Here is an 18,868-nt window from a genome sequence, read left to right as displayed (position 1 = left end):
TCCTACCTTCTCCATTTCTAGTAATACTGACTGAAGTCTGTACCCCACAGATTTTCTGTAGCTTAGTCTCACTCAAACTTACTTAATGCAAGAACTTGGAAAGTTAGCAAGTTTATTAGGAATCATCAGAACATGCAAGCATGTTGCAACATACCACTACTGATAGTTACAACACAGCACTACTGATAGGCCTGTGTTTCTGCTGAAGATATCTGTGATTTTTCAAATATTAAGTATCAACCTTCTACAATTCTCACAACTTATGTTTTAATCCCTAGTGTAACTACTAGCTTACCACATCTCTTTTTAGTTAAGGTATTTGCATATAAATGCACAGAAAATTTTGAAAACACTAATGGAGCAATGTGCTACAGAAGGGAAGGAGCCATTCATTTCAACCCCCCCTCCAATAAACAATTCTGAAGGAAAATGCAAAGCTGATGCAACAGCCTCTTTACAGAACTACTTAAGACAGCAACCTACCATACATCCTTTTACATGAGTACATTTAACACACAGAAAAATCTAGCAAAGCTAGACTTTCCACTGTGTTTTTTCTGAGTGACCTTTTTACTCATTGTTTAGTTAGTTGGGATATTTTGCAGTCACTCTAAGGTTTAAGGATGTCAGCTGGGTACGACAACCTTGAGTTTCCAAATGTTAGCCAAACATTCCACTTATGCTGTGCTGATGATGCCATAAGAAGGCAGAAACATGCATGTCCACAGCTAGTGGGGTTTGGCTTTATTGGCCTGAATTTGTCCACAAACAGACTGAAAAGAAAAAAAAGTCATGGACATTCAGAATTGCTATTTAGCTGACACACCTGATGTCGGTTAAAGGATAATTTGGATATATCCTATGTCACCTCTAATGCAAGAGGTTTAAGGAATCGCACAGTGGAAAGTCTAGCTTTGACAGATGTTTCTTTTTGTGTTTTTTAATGGATATGTTAACAGTTTAGTACACAATGTAGACAAACAGTGTACAAAAAGCACTTCACAAACTCGGCGAAATTAATGAAACAGTTAAAAGAAACAGAAAGAGCCAAATAGTAAGCCTGTATACTTGCCCACACTGGTAACCAAGTCATTTAGTAATGATTACCTGTTTTGGAGTACAGAGAACAAACAACTTGCTCTTAACCCATTCTGGTAAAGATGTTGAAGGGTGAAAGGAATGGATAAAATGGCAAAAAAGTAAGTTGGACCCACGGACTTAACTGATGCCACAAAAAGAGAGACATATGATGTCTCTACACTAACCGTTGTTTTAACATGTAGACAAGCACCATTACAAATGCAAGAAATCAAGTCAGACAGCTGCTTTAATGTCACCAAAACTAGGGAGGAAAAAACAAGAGACTTACCTCAACAAATGGGTATGTCTCTGCCAGAAGCTGCATGCATTCATCAAAAGACAGGGCATTACCATCTTGGCTTGAAACACATATGTTCTGAAATAGGCACAAAACAAAAAAAGTTTATATTGACATTCCCACTCACAGCAGCATAGTGGCATTTGGCAGCAATATCGATAAAGATGATGTTGCATTTAATTTCAAAAAAGGACAAAATGCAATTTAGTTAATCTTTAATTGTACAAAATGTAGATGTCAGCATACCTGGGGAGAGTCTCTCAGGGGTGCAGAGATGTCTTCTGATTTGATATGCTGTACTATTGGAACAAATTCACCTGTCTCTTCGTCTAGCTGAAGCTGGGCCAGTAGGGTAGCTTCTTTCTCCTTCTGGAGCTGCTCCAACCGCTCTCTCTCAAGCTGCTTCTGTTTTTCAAGCTCATATTCCCTCTGTCTTTGATTGTAATCAAACACTTCACGCCCTGCACCAAGGTCTATGTCTTGCCTCCACAAAATATCAATCAGATCCAGATCCTTGGAGAAAAAAAAAATGGAATAATTACTCTTGCACAAGAACACAGGTCATTAATGCACAAAAACACAGGTCATTAATGCAAGTTGCATGCCACTGCCGTGTCGCAATGCATTAAGGAGTACTTACCAATATATATATATATATATATATATATATATATATATATATATATATATATATATATATATATAATTTTTTAACCACAGAAACCAGAAATTTTATTTCACAATTACTTCAGAAAAGTTACAATTTCCTTGAATAATATGACGTTTCAATGTTTCCTCTACTAAGAGGAACTTGCGTGCATGCACTGCCCACTCAAGTCACAGACTTGGATTGATCTACTATGCCAGTTACAAAAACAATGGCTTTTAATATACATTTCTACTGAATCACCTTAATCAACCATACTCCATGCTGCATCACCAAGCATGACCCTCTTGCCACTTTGTAACACTATACAATTTCAAAATGCTACCATATGTCGCTCATAATTTTTACCAATTCTTTTACCATCCGTCTTTTTCTTCTATGGGTGATGTAACCCTTTCCTGCACTCTACTTTTAGTGAGCATACAACTGACAGACTTCACAAATCACTGTTTATGGGAAGCATAGAGCACACAAAAAGAAATTAAAACATGTACAACTGCATTAAACAGAGTTTTGCATTTTGCCACTTTGGAGAGGAGCAAACATGTTATTTAAAGTAAAGAAAACTACTCTAAGGCAGTTCATCTCTGATGCAGTTGTTTTCTTAACAGTTGAACTGCGGAATAGGTTCTCTTCAACATTTCACAGATTTACTGCTACACTACAATGTATCCGTTTACTACCACAAAAATAAAAGGTGTGTGTCTGTGTGGTAACAAAAAGCCAACTTTATAACAAAATTCAGCCTTTTGGTTAGCAAGCTTTGTTTTTTTTTTTAAACTTCCAGCACCTCAGAAATATTTGTCTGTTAATCAGAAAGGTAGATGTGCAGAGTCCAAGCAGTTGACCAGCATGTAGTACAATTACAAACAGATGACACCTGACACATGGTGTTGAACTTAACAAATGGCATCTTCAGATAAAAGGTCCTACTATAAAGTTATAAGTCCAATATATTTAAGTCTTCTTTATGGAGATCATCTAAACGTGCTTACAGATGTTACTAGTCCACACATGTAATTACAATCCTATGGCACCAACTAAGCTACAAGGGGACCCTCCTTCATGAGCTCCACATATAGGTTCATCCTCTCCACCAATCTGGAATCCATTTCAGAAGTTTCTTTATTTGGGGAGTGTGCACTCCATACTGTTACACACTATGATGATATGTGCCAACTACTTAACTGCATCTTGCCTAGATCTCACCAGTTTGTGCCCACCCATTAGCAAATAAACTTACTACAAAATTAAGACAACAATGGAAACAACCAACTATATACCTGACCTACTTACTGGAAACTCCCAACAATACAGGCTGGATACAGGGGCTAAAGCAAGCACAGGAGTACACGGTGTGCTATCAACTTACCAGGTAAGAAATACTACAGATACTTACCCATAACACTAGATCAGCAAGAACAGGTCCAACTGCAGTAGCTCACAGGACTGATGCCCAGAGCATAAGTATTGCTCAGTATGGGAAACTTTTCCAGGTTGACAACACTGCCCTTATCCACAGTGTAATGTGTCAGCCGCTCCTTTCTGGTCTAGAACAAGCACAAACTATTCACAGGTAAAGACACTCAAAGAAACTGGATGGAATAGACACTGTGCTACAGAAAGGCATGGTTACTGAAATGGACCTTCTGTCTACTACTACAAATCCCTCTACAATGGTCTGATACTATAAGCAAGTCTGAACGCATGGTGGCTCTGAAGTTCCATTGCCACCACCTTGTTAAAGACATGGGTGCCAATTACAATCTAAATGGCATAATTTTGTAGAGATATGACGCTCACCAAAGTAAATCACTTTGGCATCCTGCAGCAGCACAGGTACAATCACTTGCAGGGTAAGAATTCAGCAGCAGAAGTACATGGAGGTCCAGAATGAACTAAAAACTGGACATCTCCTACGGAACTGGGAAACACAGATTTCCAGTGCTTCTTCAAAGTTATGAAAACTCTAAAATCCCTCTGGCCAGTAGGTTGAGTCTATTCCAATATGGCCAAGGGTAAAGTACAGTTTTGTACCTACCATAAATGTATATGTCCGACAGGAATGCATCTGCAGTCCTTACAAATGGGTTGTCCTGTCGTCAGGCAGCCCTTCGGTCAGCCGGATTCCAAAGTCTGGGTCCGGCTTTGGCTGGTGTCGCACTTCACCCGACGTCATCGCTGCAGTTTTTCGGGTATAAAGGCATCAACCGACGCCATTTTCCTCAGTGTTTCTTGCCCCAGATGCCAGGTGCCCTCTTGGATGGCTAAATTTGGATAAATGCCAATGTTTCCAAATAGTAGAGAGCAAACACATAAAATAAGCATGTATGTACATATATACAAACAAATACACCATAATAGATCCCCCCCAAGCTAGCTGAAGGATGGCAAATACCCTAGGAGTACCTCAGAAGGAAAGGTGGAAGGGTAATCCTGACTGCAGATGCATTCCTATCGGACATCTACATTTATGGTAGGTACAAAACTGTACTATGTCCTTCAAGGATGCATCTGCTGTCCTTACAAATGGGTAGAATACCATAGCTAAACAAGGGGAGGAGGAAAAAAGTAGAGATTATGGTGCAGCTAGGATCCCTTGCAAAACAGCAGTGGCAAAACCTGCTCGGGATCTAGAGTATAAAGGTAAATTGTAATGTTTGGCAAATGTATGCACGGAGGTCCAAGTAGCAGCCTCTATAATGTCCTTGGTAGCCACTCCTCGTAAGAAAGCTGTGGTAGTGGCTGTAGCCCTTGTGGAGTGAGGTCTGATGTTCTCTGGAGTTTTCTTTCCATGGTAGGAGTAACAAAATCTAATGCAATTTCCAATCCATTTGGAGATTGTCTGTTTTGAAATTGGTTTTCCTTCCTTTCCTGTGGCATATGCTACCAGAAGCTGGTCAGTTTTTCTATTGGACTTAGTCCTGTCCAGGTAGTAGCGTAATTGTCTATGTACATCCAAGGTATGCAAGAGTCTTTCTCCCCTGTTCTGTGGGTTTGGGAAGAATGCAGGTAGGTGGATAGCCTGATTTAATGACACTCTGGATACCACCTTAGGCATAAATGCAGGGTTTGTTCTCATGGACACCATCTTGATGGAAGATCAGGAAGGGTTGCACTGCCATTAATGCCTGTAGTTCAGAGACCCTTCTTGCTGAAGTTATTGCCAGCAGGAAAGCAGTCTTCCAGGATAAGTATTGTAATTCTGCTGTTGCTGCTGGCTCGAAAGGAGGAAGTGTCAATTCTTCTAGCACAAAGTTCAAGTCCCATGCTGGCAATGGTGGTTTCCTGGGAGGTTTTACATTTTTAATTCCTCTCAGAAACTGTCTGAGCAGAGGATGAGAGAAGACAGGAGGATCCAAGCTGTATTCTGCTGAAATAGCTGATGCATGTATCTTGATGGAGGAATAGGACAGGCCTGTGTGGAAGAGCTCTGCCAAGTACTCCAGGATGTTGGCTATGTTTACCCGTGTCACATCTTCTCCCTTTGCAGTACTCCAAATGAGATATATTTTCCATTTTGCTGCATAATTCTTTCTTGTTGAAGGTCTACGAGTCTCCAGGATTATGTCTTTAACCCTTTGGGATAAATATGGGTTAACTGCTGTTATGTAATGTTCCAGGCAGTTAGCTGCAGAGTTTTCAGGTTTGGATGCAGGATGTTGTAGTTGTTCTGTGTTAACAGTAATGGGATCAGGGGTAGTGTCCATATTTGTTCCCGAGACATGCTCCTCAGCAATGGGTACCAATGTTGTCTTGGCCAGTCTGGAGCTATCAGAATGATCCTTGGACGGTCCTCTTTGATCTTCAGAAGCACCTTGTGCATCAAAGGAAGTGGTGGGAATGCGTATGCTGTCAGGTTTTTCCAACTGAAAGATAGGGTGTCCACCTTCCAAGCAAGTGGGTGGTACGTCCTTGTGCAGAATTTCTTTAGCTGGTGATTGAGTGGGGATGCAAACAAGTCTATTTGTGGTAATCCCCATTCTCTTGTGATGGCTTTGAAGATGTCCGGATGTAGCATCCATTCGTGGGCATCTGTGGTAGTTCTGCTTAATAGGTCTGCTAGAATGTTTTCTTTTCCCGGTACAAAAATTGCTTGTAACTGAATGTTGTAGCTCAGGGCCACATCCCATAGGTCCAGTGCCAGCCGGCATAGAGGATATGAATGTGTGCCTCCCTGTTTGTTGATGTACCACATAACTGTGGTGTTGTCTGTCTTATCATCAACTGACCTTCTTGGAGAAATGGTCTGAATGACTGGATTGCCAATTTTACTGCCAGCATTTCCTTTAGATTTATGTGTAGGCGCAGCTGGTCTTGAGTCCATAAGCCTTGTATGCACTTGCCCAGCATGTGTGCCCCAACCGAGGTCTGAGGCATCTGTCGTGATGGTTTGGCTTGGTTGACTGTTGCAGAAGGGCAATCCTGTGTTTGATTGACAGGCCTGAGCCCACCATAGGAACTCCTGCTTCAGGCATGGGATTATTGGAATTTTGGTTTCTAGGCTGTGCTTGTGTTGGGACCACAAATTCTTTAGGTACCACTGTAGCTTTCTCATATGCAGTCTGGCATGAGGGACCAGAATTATGCAGGATGCCATGAAGCCTAGAGCTTGCAGTACTTTTCTTGCAGTTAGATGGTTCTGTTTTGTTAATGCCAAGAAGTAGAGAGGTAGTTGCTCTTTCTTTTCTGCAGTTAGGAATGCCATTTGTTTTGATGTGTCCAGCTCTGCACCCAGAAAGGTTATTCTTTGGGATGGAATCAGCCTTGACTTTTTTATATTGACTGCATATCCCAAGGCTTGCAGCAGGTAAATGACTCTTTGTAAGTCTTCTGTTAGCTTGTTTTGTTGTCCGCTTGTATCAGGCAGTCGTCCAGGTAGGGATAAATTTGGATCCCCTGAAGTCTGCAATGAGCAATTACTGATGCCAGGCATTTCGTGAACACTCTGGGCGCAGTAGATAAGCCAAAGGGCAATGCTGAGAATTGATAATGCTCTGATCCTGCAAGAAATCTGAGGTATCTTCTGCAAATTGGTCGTATGGGGACGTGCAGGTATGCCTCCTTGAGATCTAGAGTTACCAGCCAAGACTCCTTGCCCAGCATGGGAAGAAGCTGCTGTAGGGTCAGCATTTTGAATTTTGGAACAATGAGGAATGTGTTTAAAGCGGATAGGTCTAGAATAGGCCTCCATTTGTTCTCTTTTCTTGGTACCAGGAAGAGTCTGGAGTAAAATCCCTTTCCTTGCTCCATAGATGGTACCTTTTCCACAGCTCTCATTCTTAATAGTTGAGATATTTGTTTTAGAGCTTCTGCCCTTTGAGTAGGTGGTAGGTTTGGAATTCCTCTCTTTCCTGGTAGAGTATGGAAATGGAACCTGTAACCTTGGTCTATAGTTTGCAAAATCCATTTTTCCCTTGTGATGCAATGCCAGTTCTTTGAAAATAAGGTTAGCTTTCCGCCTAAGGGTGCTTCTAGTTGTTCCCTGGTAGGCGGTGCCACAGCCAAGTCACTGTGATTGTGTTGTTGTAGTGGTGGTGGCTGCGTCCGTGCCTCGCTGGTTGTTACCTTGCCACTGGCGTCCCCTGTAGGCACCCCTGGATTGGTTTCTGCCTCTAGAACGCCTATTCCTGCCTCTCTGTGTCTTAGAGGAGTCCGGAAAGGACCAATTCTTGGAGGGCCAGTTCCTGCTAAACCTTGGAGGTTGAACCTGTAAGAAATCTTTCACTGTTTGTACAGATTTCGCCTTCTCTTCCATCTTTTTTAGTACCTGCTGTGCAGGGGAACCAAATAAATTGACCTTGTCCATGGGTGCATCCAAAAGCTTTGATTTGACATGGTCTGGTAATGCCTGTTCTTTCAACCATGCATGTCTCCTAATAACTGTGCCAGTCATGGCTGATCTAAAGGAAGCCTCCAGTGCATCATAGCCACATTTTAAAGAATGGTTACTAACCTGCTGTATGTTATGTACCATTTCCTGAACATATTTTTTATCTAAAGATTCTTCAGAGGACAGCTTTTAGTTAACTGGTCAAGCATAAACTCTTGATATTGAATCATATGAAATTGGCAGTTCAAAGCCCTAGCTGACAAAGTAGCAGAGGTGTAAACTTTTTTACCCCATCTCTCTAAGGACCTGGATTCCCTTTCAGAGGGAGGGGGTTTTTAGTAGAAGTAGCTGCTACAGCTTTAGGGCCCTGGGAGATAGTCTCTGGATCTGCAAAAGGAGCCTTGTATAAATGGTGATGAGCGTCCGGGACCCTGTAGAACCTATCGGGCTTAGCAGGAGCCGGAGGTAATGAATCAGGAGCAGTGCAAGCATCATTAAATGCATCATCTACAACAGAAAGAACTGGAGGTATAGCTAAAGGCCTATGTTGTGACCTTTTTCTGGAGTCTGAGAAATCTTGGCCCTGCCACTGAAATTGTTCCCTCATAGCATGCAAGGTTTCCCCAAAGGAAAATTCCTCAGGTGGAGAGGCTGAAGGAATGGACTCTTCAGCATCAGAGTCTTCGTAAGGGGAATAAGGAGCCTCAGGAGGGACTGTATGTTCTGAGTCATCAGAGGAATCATCTGTGGATACTGGCTCAGGGGGCTCTGCTCTAGGCCTCTTTTCTGGAGGAGGGTGAGAGGTCCTGTCTGGATGAGGCTGGAATCCACGAATTAAAGAAATGAGATCCTCAGCCAAAGAAAGCATATGGGAGCTGGTGCTGGGCCTGTGTGAGGGGGGTTTGGCAGGCACCGTTTTTGAAGCTTTGGCTGCTTTAGCCCTGGCAAAGGCCTTAATAGACATGGCTGCAGGAGGCCTAGCAGCTCCACGTGCAGGGGTTGAAATATCCAGGGGAATAGTGTCTGATAATTCCTGAGAAACCGCAACAGAAGGTTGGATTTCAGAAGCCGATTCTACCAGGTTAGAGGAGGCCTCGGTAGAAGGCATGGTTTCGCTGAAGAAAGAACCGCTTGCTCGGTTTCGCCAAACCGAGACACTCACGGTTTGCTTAATCGCGTTTCGGCGAAACTGCGGACCGCGAGTGTCGGTCCTTTTCTTGCTTTTGGTAATTTGCATTGTCGGAGGATCCGACGGCATAATATAGGCAAAATCAGAGCCGAAAATCTGTTCAGCAAACTCCGACCGACGTCTAAGCGTCCGTCGGTTAAAAGAAGCACAGGCTAGACAAGCTGCTACGTCGTGGTCTGGGCCTAAACAATGTATGCAGTAGGAGTGGAAATCTTTATGAGGTATTTGTTTCCCACAAGATAAACAGTTATTCACTTTCTCTGACATCGGCTGAGGCAAGAAAGAGTCCCCAACGGGGTACCTAGCTTTTTAGAAGTCTTCGAAGTGGTATTCGGTAGTAGTAATCTCTGGATCTGACCAACCGGCACTTGCGAACAGCTTCTGCTTCGGGCGCCACGCGGCAAGAAAGACTGAGGAAAATGGCGTCGGCTGATGCCTTTATACCCGAAAAACTGCAGCGATGACGTCGGGTGAAGTGCGAAGCCGGACCCAGACTTTGGAATCCGGCCGACCGAAGGGCTGCCTGACGACAGGACAACCCATTTGTAAGGACTGCAGATGCATCCTTGAAGGACATCCATGTACAGCACCTATGAGCCCTTTGTAATGGGTTTGCCAAAGCCAAGGTAATTGAAACTGTTCAAATAATTTCAAAATGGAATCACAAAATGCATCAGGATCAAAGGTGTCACTCTCTTTGGTAACTTAACCAACACACTGGAACGGGGAAAAATGTCTGATCCTTAACACGCTTCCTTGCACATGACACAGTCTATTGTTCCTTTCTGAGGTTGAGTCAAGCCAAAAAGGTGGAGGGACAGGAGGAACAGTGGAGATCACCAAGACCCTCCACAGAGGAATCTTATTCCTTCTTCAAAAAGTCACCAACCAGATCCTCACTGGGCAACTAATATCCTGTTATTTAGTCCCTCCAAGGACAATCACAGTTATTCTATCCTGGGTATGTACACACCTGACTGCAGACCTTACTAAAGCAGAGGCACACTCCAAATTACAGGTGGGAGACATGGATCCAATTACAGAAACCATGCAGACAGACTCATGAAAATCCTTCTCAAGTCCAGACTCAAGGAAGTCCTTAAATTTAGTACAGGGGCCCTGAGCCTTAATGATAAAAAGGAATACATTTTTCTGCCACATCTGCCAAAATCTTGAGACTCTGCCAGTGGCAAAGGAGCAAAACACTGCGGTCTCTGGTACTTATGCTGGACCAGACAGGTCACGAAGGAGCTAAACACTGAATACCCAGTAAGTTGCTATGATCATGCAGTATTGTACAAAGGCAACAGCGTGACCGACTGCAGCCAGAGGCCTGGGAACAGACTCCCTATGATGACTCAAGCACCCACAAGGCAAACATCTGCTAGTTATCTAGGGTCATAAGATAAAACTTGGTTTGACAATCTAGGAACCTTCCTTAGCAAAGACCTGACGGTTCAACAGGGTCTGGGGTGTATCACAAGAAGGGAGTGCTTGACCTCAAATTAGCACATATTAAAGACAGATCATGCAAAAGACTTCTAGGATTAGGTATCTGGCCATGGAGATCAGGAGATGGATTCTCCCCTGCGTATGTATCCCAAGTTAAACTTATTTCAATCCCTTAATCCTCCACTAAAGACTAGCACTCGTTCACTCTTGGGTCTTTGCTACATGGGGGGGGGGGGGGGGCATCACACAAATGAATAGTTAGCACTCAGCCTGGTCTTGGGTTTGTCCTTCAGGTGCTGCTCCAGCTGGGTCTACAAGGACCACCCTTCTCCTGGTCTCCACATAGAGAGCTCAACAGACATTACATTTTTGGCCATGAAATAGGTTATCAACCTCTCCTTCCTTTACCTGCTGGGCTGAACCAATGGCAATTGGTCATTCTCTGTTTTTTCTTTAGGAAACTAGTGGGGATGTAAATGCAAGTCTTGACTGGTAATGGGAAAGTACAGTTGTGTACACTTACCATAAATGTAGATGTTCGAATGTGCTCACTGTTGCAGTCATTACATTTGGGTAATCTGCTGGCAGGTTGCCCTCAGTCAGCATGAATAACAAAGTCTTGGGTCCTGCGTCAGTTGCAGTCTCCTCTTCCATGACGTCAGGGGTATAAAACATGCAGCCGACGCCATTATAATCAGTTTTTCTTGCCCAGTTGTCAGGTGCCCCCCAAATGGGAGAAAAATATATAAAAATGCACCTTAGAAACACAAAATGTACCTTCAACTAAAAGCAAATACACCACAAAGGCTTTTGAGTATAGTGAAGGAAAGAAAAGGTATAGAATGGGGGATGGCGAGTGGGTAACCCGGACTGCAACAGTGAATACACTCGAACAATTACATTTATAGTAATTGTACACAACTGTACTATGTTCTTCGTGTTTCACTGGTGCAGTCATTACATTTGGGTAGAATCTCAAAGCTATGGATGGGAGGATGGAGCTAAACAGCATTAGGAGCGGCTACAAGGCCTTGCAAGACTGCAGTGGCAAAGCCTGCCCTGGATTTAGAGAACAGAGGTAAATGGTAATGCTTTGTGAACGTATGAACAGAGCTCCAAGTAGCAACTTCTAGAATGTCTTTGGTAGGGATCCCTCTGAGAAAAGCTGCTGAAGTAGAGGCAGCCCTGGTGGAATGGGACCTGATCCCCTTTGGGACAGGTTTACCATGGTGCAAATAGCAGAAACAAATGCAGTGGCTTATCCATTTAGAAATGGTCTGCTTTAATAAAGCCTTCCCCTATGATCCTGCAGCAAATGCTACCAGTAGTTGCTCAGACTTTCTTAAAGATTTTGTCCTGTTCAAGTAGAATCTTAGTGGTCTGTGTACATCTAATGAATGCAGAATCCGCTCCCCCTTGTTCTGCGGATTTAGGAAAAAAGTTGGCAGGTGAATGGTTTGGTTAAGAGCCACACTGGATACCACCTTCGGCATAAAGGAAGGATTGGTCCTGAGGGCCACCCTGTCAGAGTAAAATATACTGAAAGGCTCCACTGCCATGACAGCCTGTAGTTCTGAAACCCTTCTAGCTGAAGTGACTGCCAAAAGAAAAGCGGTCTTTCCAAGAAAGAAATTTTATATCCGCAGTAGCTGCTGGTTCAAAAGAAGTTTTTCCAGCACATAATTGAGGTCCCATGCAGGAGTTGGCGCTCTCCTGGGAGGCCTTACATTTTTGGCCCCTCTGAAATACTGTTTTAGCAGTGGATGAGAAAAGAGTGGAGGGTCTGTGTTGTAATGAGCCGAGATGACAAGCATCAAATCTGAGGAATATTGGGCTTTGCTTTGTCTGTTCCCTGTGCTTGGTTCCAAGTACAGAATTGCTTTCATTTATCAGCATACGATTTTCTAGTACTAGGCCTTCTGGCTTCCAAAAGGACATTCATCACAGGTTTACTGAGAGATGTGGTTCGAATAATTAGCTGATTTAGCCATGCTGCAAGATTCAATGTTGAGCTGTGTGCAGAGAATTTGACAGTTCTGCTGAGACAGTAGGTGATGTGTCTGAGGCAAGTACCACAGAGGAAGGTGTGACATATTCCTTAGAAGCGGATACCAGTGTTGGCGAGGCCAGTCCGGAGCAATTAAAATCATTTTTGGTTTTTCCCGTCTGACTTTTAGTAAGACCTTGGAGAGTAGAGGCACAGGGGGAAGGCACAGATGGATAGGTTTTTCCTGCTGAAGGATAGAGCATCCACTTTCCACGCTTTTTTGTGAGGAGTTCTCGTGCAGAATTTGCCCAACTGATAGTTTTGGGGAGAGGCAAATAGATCTATGTCTGGGATTCCCCATTTTTGTGTTAACATATTGAAGATTTGTGGATCCAGTTTCCATTTGTGCGGATCCATAAGACTTCTGCTTAGGTAGTCTGCCAGAGTATTTTGCTTTTCTGGCAGGAATTGAGCTTGACGATGTATTTGGTAAGTCAAGGCTGTGTTCCACAAGGCCATGGCTAGTCTGCAGAGGGGGTAGGAACGGGTACCCCCCCCTGCTTGTTTATGTACCACATAACTTTGGTGTTATCCGTCTTTATCAGTAGTTGTCCTGGATGAAGTAAGTCCTTGAAGGCCATCAGAGCATTCTGAACACAGCTAGCATTTCTTTCTGGTTGATATGCAGATGCCTTTGGTTTGGGCTCCATTTGCCCTGAATGCATCTCCCTGCCAGGTGGGCCCCTCAAGCATAGTCTGATGCATCTGTAGTTAGGGTTTGGGTGGCAGGGGAGTGAATGACAGTCCCTTGTTTTGGTGACATGTCTCTGCCCACCAAAGAAACTCCTGTTGTAGGCAGGGAATGAGAGGGATCATTGTTTCCAGGCTGTGACAATGCGGACTCCATAAACTTTTTAGGTACCATTGAAGTTTCCTCATATGCAGTCTTGCATATGAAATTAGTAGAATGCAGGATGCCATGAACCCCAAAGCCAGCAACATTTGTCTTGCAGATAACTGGGTTTTTGTTGCAATTTGTTTGAAGTATGTTGTCAATTGCAGCTGTCTGGCATGAGGTAAGCCATCTGGGCAGTTGTATTCAAGCTTGCACCCAGGAATGTAATTATTTGAGAGGGTACCAGTTGTGATTTATTTTCGTTTACGGTGTACCCTAGGCATGCTAGGAGCCTTTTTACAAATGCCAGATGTTGAAGAAGAGTGTCCTTGTCCTCTGCCTGAATGAAACAATCGTCCAAATAAGGATACATTTGAATGCTTATGCCTCAAGTCTAGTCTAGAGTTAATAACCAAGCATTCTTGCCTAGCATAGGCAGTAGCTGTAGTGTCAGCATTTTGAATTTTGGAATGTCCAGGAACGTGTTCAGAATCGATAAGTCCAGTATTGGATGCCATGAATTGTCTTTTCTGGGTACCAGGAAAAGTCGAATAAAATCCTTGTCCTTTTTCCTTTTCTGGTACCGGTTGAATAGCCCCCATATCCATGAGGGACATGACTGGTTTCTGGGGCCTCTGCCCACTGGGTTTTGTGGCAGATCCGGCCATCAGTTTAGAATTGACAAAGTATGGAAATGAAATCTGTACCCCTGGGATACTATGTTTAATACCCACTTTTCCTGGGTAATTAACTGCCAATTTTGAGCATGAAGTGCTAGTCCGCCCCCCCAAGGGGGCTACCAAAAGATAAGTGCTTGGAGATGGTAAAGGAAAGTCATTGAGACTGCTTACTGTAGGGTTGTGCTTTACCTCCAGATTTGGAGGTGGAGGCACCCCATTGCTTTGACCTGTGAGATCCCTGTGATTGATATCTGGAGCCTTTTGAGTGCCTGGGTTTGCCATGAGTGGCTCTGTTGGACACAGGAAAAGGACCAATTTTTAGTAGGACAGTGCCTACTGAACCTGGGTGGCTGCACTTGCAAAAAAATCTTTTACAGTTTGCATAGATTTAGCTTAGTCTTCCATTTTCTTTAAAACCTCTTCTGCCTTATTACCAGAGTATCATGCTGTAAAGGGGCATCCAACAATTTAGCTTTAACATGATCAGGCAGATTTCCCTCCTTGAGCCAGACATGCCTTTTTATCACAGATCCAGTGACGGCGGCCCTGCAAGAGGCCTCCAAGGAATCAAAACCACATTGCAAAGTATGCTTTCCAACCTGTTCTGCTGCATGCAATAAATCCTGTAACTCTATTTTCCAAATAATCAGAAATCAACATCATGTTTCTGTAAGCCCATAACATGCTGTTGATATTTAAGCATATGAACCTGGCAGTTTAAAGCCCCGATTGCCAAGGTTGCAGACGTATACACCTTCTTACCCCATCTATCCAGTGCCCTGGAATCTCTATCAGAAGGGGTAGGATTTTTGGCTGTAGAAGCCTTAACACCCTTGGGACCCTGAGAAATAGTCTCAGGATCAGCAGCAGGATTTTTGAAAAGAAATTTGTGGGAGTCAGAAACCCTGTAATATCTGTCTGGCTTACTAGGAGCTGGAGGCAAGGAATCAGGAGCCATGCTTGATTCCGAGAACACATCATCCACAATGTCTAATACAGGAGGTACTGCCAAAGGCCTATGCTGAGGTAGAAGGAAATCTCTAAGCCTCTTTTTTGATTCAGAAAAGTCCTGACTCTCCCAATGAAAATGTTCCCTTAAAGTATATAAAGTCTCTCCAAGAGAGTAATCCTCCGGAGGAGATGCAGATGGGAAGGATTCCTCTGCATCAAAATCCTCATAAGGTGGAATAGAAAATTCCTGATCAGAAGAGGAATCAGAAGAAATGGAAACTGATCTGAAGATTCGTAATCAGTGCCTTGCCTAGGTCTCTTAGCGGGGGTGGGGGGTGGAGTTGGGAATCCCTGATCAAGGTAATTAAATACTCAACCATTTTGATAATTTGTTTTTAGGCACAGGGGCCTGAGCACATGGCTCGTGCACCGTTTTTTTTAGACACAGAAGTTGTGTTTGACCTCGTTTTTGTGGATGGTGTTTGTTTAATATAAAAATGTTGAGGCCTGTAAACACCCTCAGAAGCCGGTGTATGCTCAGCGGCTCCGGACCCATCCAAGGGAGAGACATCCGCGGGTTCAATACTTTGCGAATCTCGAGGCATACCGGACTCCGAATGCGTCTCAGTAGAGTCCTGCGACTCAAAAGTAGCGGGTAACAGGGGCTGCGAAAGCACCTGAGTACCGGCAACCGGCGACTGGAAGCTTTGTCGTCGGTTTTGGACCTAGACGGTCTGTGTCTGTCTTTTTCCTTGCGTTTTTTGTGAACTCCGGTAGTCATTGCTAACCGATGACATTTCAGGGTAGTTAAATCTTGAACCAAAATATTTAGAAGCAAAAATATACCGATGCTTATTAGTGCGTTGGTTAAATTTAGCACAAAACCGACAGCAAGGCACGTTGTGGTCAGGGTCTAGGCAAGGAATACAGTACAAATAAAAATCCTTATGGAGGTATTTGCTTCCCACAAGTAATGCAATTATTAACTTTTACTGACAATGGTAAGGAGCAAGAAAACGTTTCCCCAATGGGGTACTTGGCTTTAGTTTGAAGACTTCAGTTCTGAAACTTGAAAAACGAAAATTTCAGGAGTCGGCCGACCAGCACTTGCGAACTGCTTCAGGCACCACGCGGCAAGAAAGACCGATTAAAATGGTGTCGGCTGTATGTTTTATACCCCTGACATCATGGAAGAGGAGACAGCAACCGACGCAGGACCCAAGACTTGTTATTCAGGCCAACTGAGGGCAACCTGCCAGAAGATTACCCAAATGTAATGACTGCAACAGTGAAACACGAAGAACATTTACCTCCATGCTCTTATGCTGGACAGCACAGACAAGGCCACCACAGGTCTATGTTGGCAATCCAACAGTCACAATGAGAAAGTAATGCCAATATGTAGGTAATGAATGCTGCAGGATTTCACCAGTTATGGAAATGATCTTAAACACAAATGAGTGAGTGGCAATAAATGTGAGGGCTGTGGGGACGCAAGTATTTACAGTATCCATATGCCCTAGTGTGCATCAATACAGGCACACAGAACTCTCCAAATGAAGGATTCTAATGGAAAAAACTGTTGCACTCCAGTTGGTGGAGAAAACATACCCACCTACACAAAGACCAATCAAAGAAGGCCTTGATGTCAGCTCCAAAATATTCCTGACTCATCATTTTATCACTTTATTAGAATAATTTATGACTGTAACAGGAATGTTTCATTACTTAGTTATCCAACATATCCAATGCATTTTCTTTCATCTTTTTATTTTGAATCTCTGAATTTCATATGCTGTGGCAAGTGCTTTGACAAATAAAGTACAATTTTGTACCTACCATAATGTTCACCCTGCTGCAGTCATCACACTTTGGTTATCCTGCCGTCAGGCAGCCCCGCAGTCGGCCCAAATTCCAAAGTCTTGGTCCGGCGTCTGTTGCTGTCACTTCCCTGACGTCAGTGATTCAGGGGTATACAAGAGGCATCAGACGCAATTTTTCTTGCCCTAGATGTCAGGTGTTCAGCTAGTTCAGAGGGGATAGAGGGAGGGTAACCTGGACTGCAGCAGGGTGAACACTCGAACATCTACATTTATGGTAGGTACAAAACTGTACTATGTTCATCGTGTTACCCTGCTGCAGTCATCACACTTGGGTTGAATCCCAAAGCTAAGGAGGGGAGGTGGAGTCAAACAGGGTTAGAAGAGGCTAGTAGGCCTTGCAAAACTGCATTGGCAAAACCAGCTCTAGTCTTAGAGTAAAGAGGTAAGTGATGGTGTTTGGTGAAGGTGTGCACTGAACTTCAAGTAGCAGCTTCCAGAATATCCTTGGTTGGCACTCACCTGAGAAAGGCTGCTGATGTAGCGGTAGCCCTGGTGGAGTGAGACCTAATGTTAGCAGGTACTGGTTTCCCCATGATGTGTGTAGCAGAAACGTATGCAATGTCCTATCCATTTAGAAATGGTCTGCTTTGAGATAGCTTTTCCTTGTGATCCTGTAGCATAGGCTACAAAGAGCTGGTCAGTTTTTCTGAAAGCCTTAGTTTTATCCAAGTAGTAACGTAATTGCCTGAGAATGTTCAAAGAGTGCAGAAGTCTTTCTCCTTTATTCTGGGGATTTGGGAAGAAGGTGGGCAAGTGAATGGTTTGGTTTAGGGCCACACTGGATACCACCTTTGGCATAAAGGAAGGATTAGTCCATAGAGAATCTCTGTCAATGAAAAATGAGGAAAGGTTCCACTGCCATTAGTGCCTGTAGCTCCGAGACTCTTCTAGCTGAGGTTATTGCTAGTAGTAGGGCAGTTTTCCATGAAAGAAATTTTAAAATCTGTTGAAAAAGCTGGTGCAAAGGGCGGCAGTGTAAGCTTTGCCAGGACAAAGTTGAAATCCCAAGTAGGTGTTGGAGCTCTCCTTGGCGGTCTTAAGTTCTTAGCCCCTCTGAGGTACTGTCTTAGGAGTGGATGTGAAAATAAAGGAGGATCCATGCTGTAATGAGCTGAAATTGCTGAGGCGTGGATCTTAATAGATGAAAAGGAAAGTCCTTAGTCTAACATCTCAGTTAAATATTGTAGAATCTGGGGAATGTTCGGCTCCAGGGGATTTAGGCCTTTAGCCTGGTTCCAGGAGCAAAATCTTTTCCATTTGTCTGAATAGGTTTTCCTGGTGCTGGGCCTCCTGGCCTCCAGAATGACATCCATATCAGCTTTGGATAAAGGTGTTGGCTGGTTGTTTAAACCTGGCTGCATGGCAAATTACCTAAAGTCTTGAGCTGGCTGTGTAGAATCAGATTGTCTCGCTGGGTGAGCAGGTGTGGAATTTGTGGCAAAATCCATGGTGGGCCCTGGTCCTTAAAATTGGATACCAATGTTGGCGTGGCCAGTCTGGTGCAACGAGAATAATTTGTGGCCTCTGTAATCTGACTTTCAGCAGTACCTTTGCTAGAAGAGGCTGTGGAGGGAAGGCATACACTGTCAATGTTTTCCAACTGAATGAGAGAGCATCCACTTTCCAAGCTAGTGGATGGAAGGTCCTTGTGCGGGCTTGCAAACAGATCTATGTCTGGGCGTCCCCATTTTTGAGCTATCATTGCAAATACTTGTGGATCTAGTTTCCATTGGTGTGGATCCATGATGTTTCTGCTTAGGTCGTCTGCCAATGTGTTTTTCTTTCCTGGCAGGAATTATGCTTGTAATTGAACCTGGTAAGATAGTGCAGTGTTCCACAAGGTCATTGCTTGCCTGCATAGAGGGTAGGAATATGTGACCCCTTGCTTGTTTATGTACCACATAACTGTGGTGTTGTCTGTCCTTATTAGTAGTTGTCCTGGGAGTAGACTGT

At 43.7% G+C, this 18,868-nt stretch overlaps 1 protein-coding gene across 1 annotated transcript in view; it reads right to left on the bottom strand.

Annotated features, from left to right (window-relative positions):
• NFE2L2 (NFE2 like bZIP transcription factor 2) overlaps positions 1–18,868 on the bottom strand; it is a gene marked incomplete in the record, with an annotated part of 291,801 nt that overhangs the window by 161,257 nt on the left and 111,676 nt on the right. Inside the window, 2 exon segments of the mRNA XM_044075451.1 lie at positions 1,370–1,456; positions 1,625–1,891. Of these exon segments, the coding sequence (XP_043931386.1) occupies positions 1,370–1,456; positions 1,625–1,891 (354 nt within the window).

The sequence above is a fragment of the Protopterus annectens genome, chromosome 6.part1 (genome assembly GCF_019279795.1).
Source record: "Protopterus annectens isolate FY-2018-M chromosome 6.part1, PAN1.0, whole genome shotgun sequence".
Taxonomy (NCBI): Eukaryota; Metazoa; Chordata; order Ceratodontiformes; family Protopteridae; genus Protopterus; species Protopterus annectens.
This window is presented reverse-complemented; position numbering and strand designations above follow the sequence as displayed.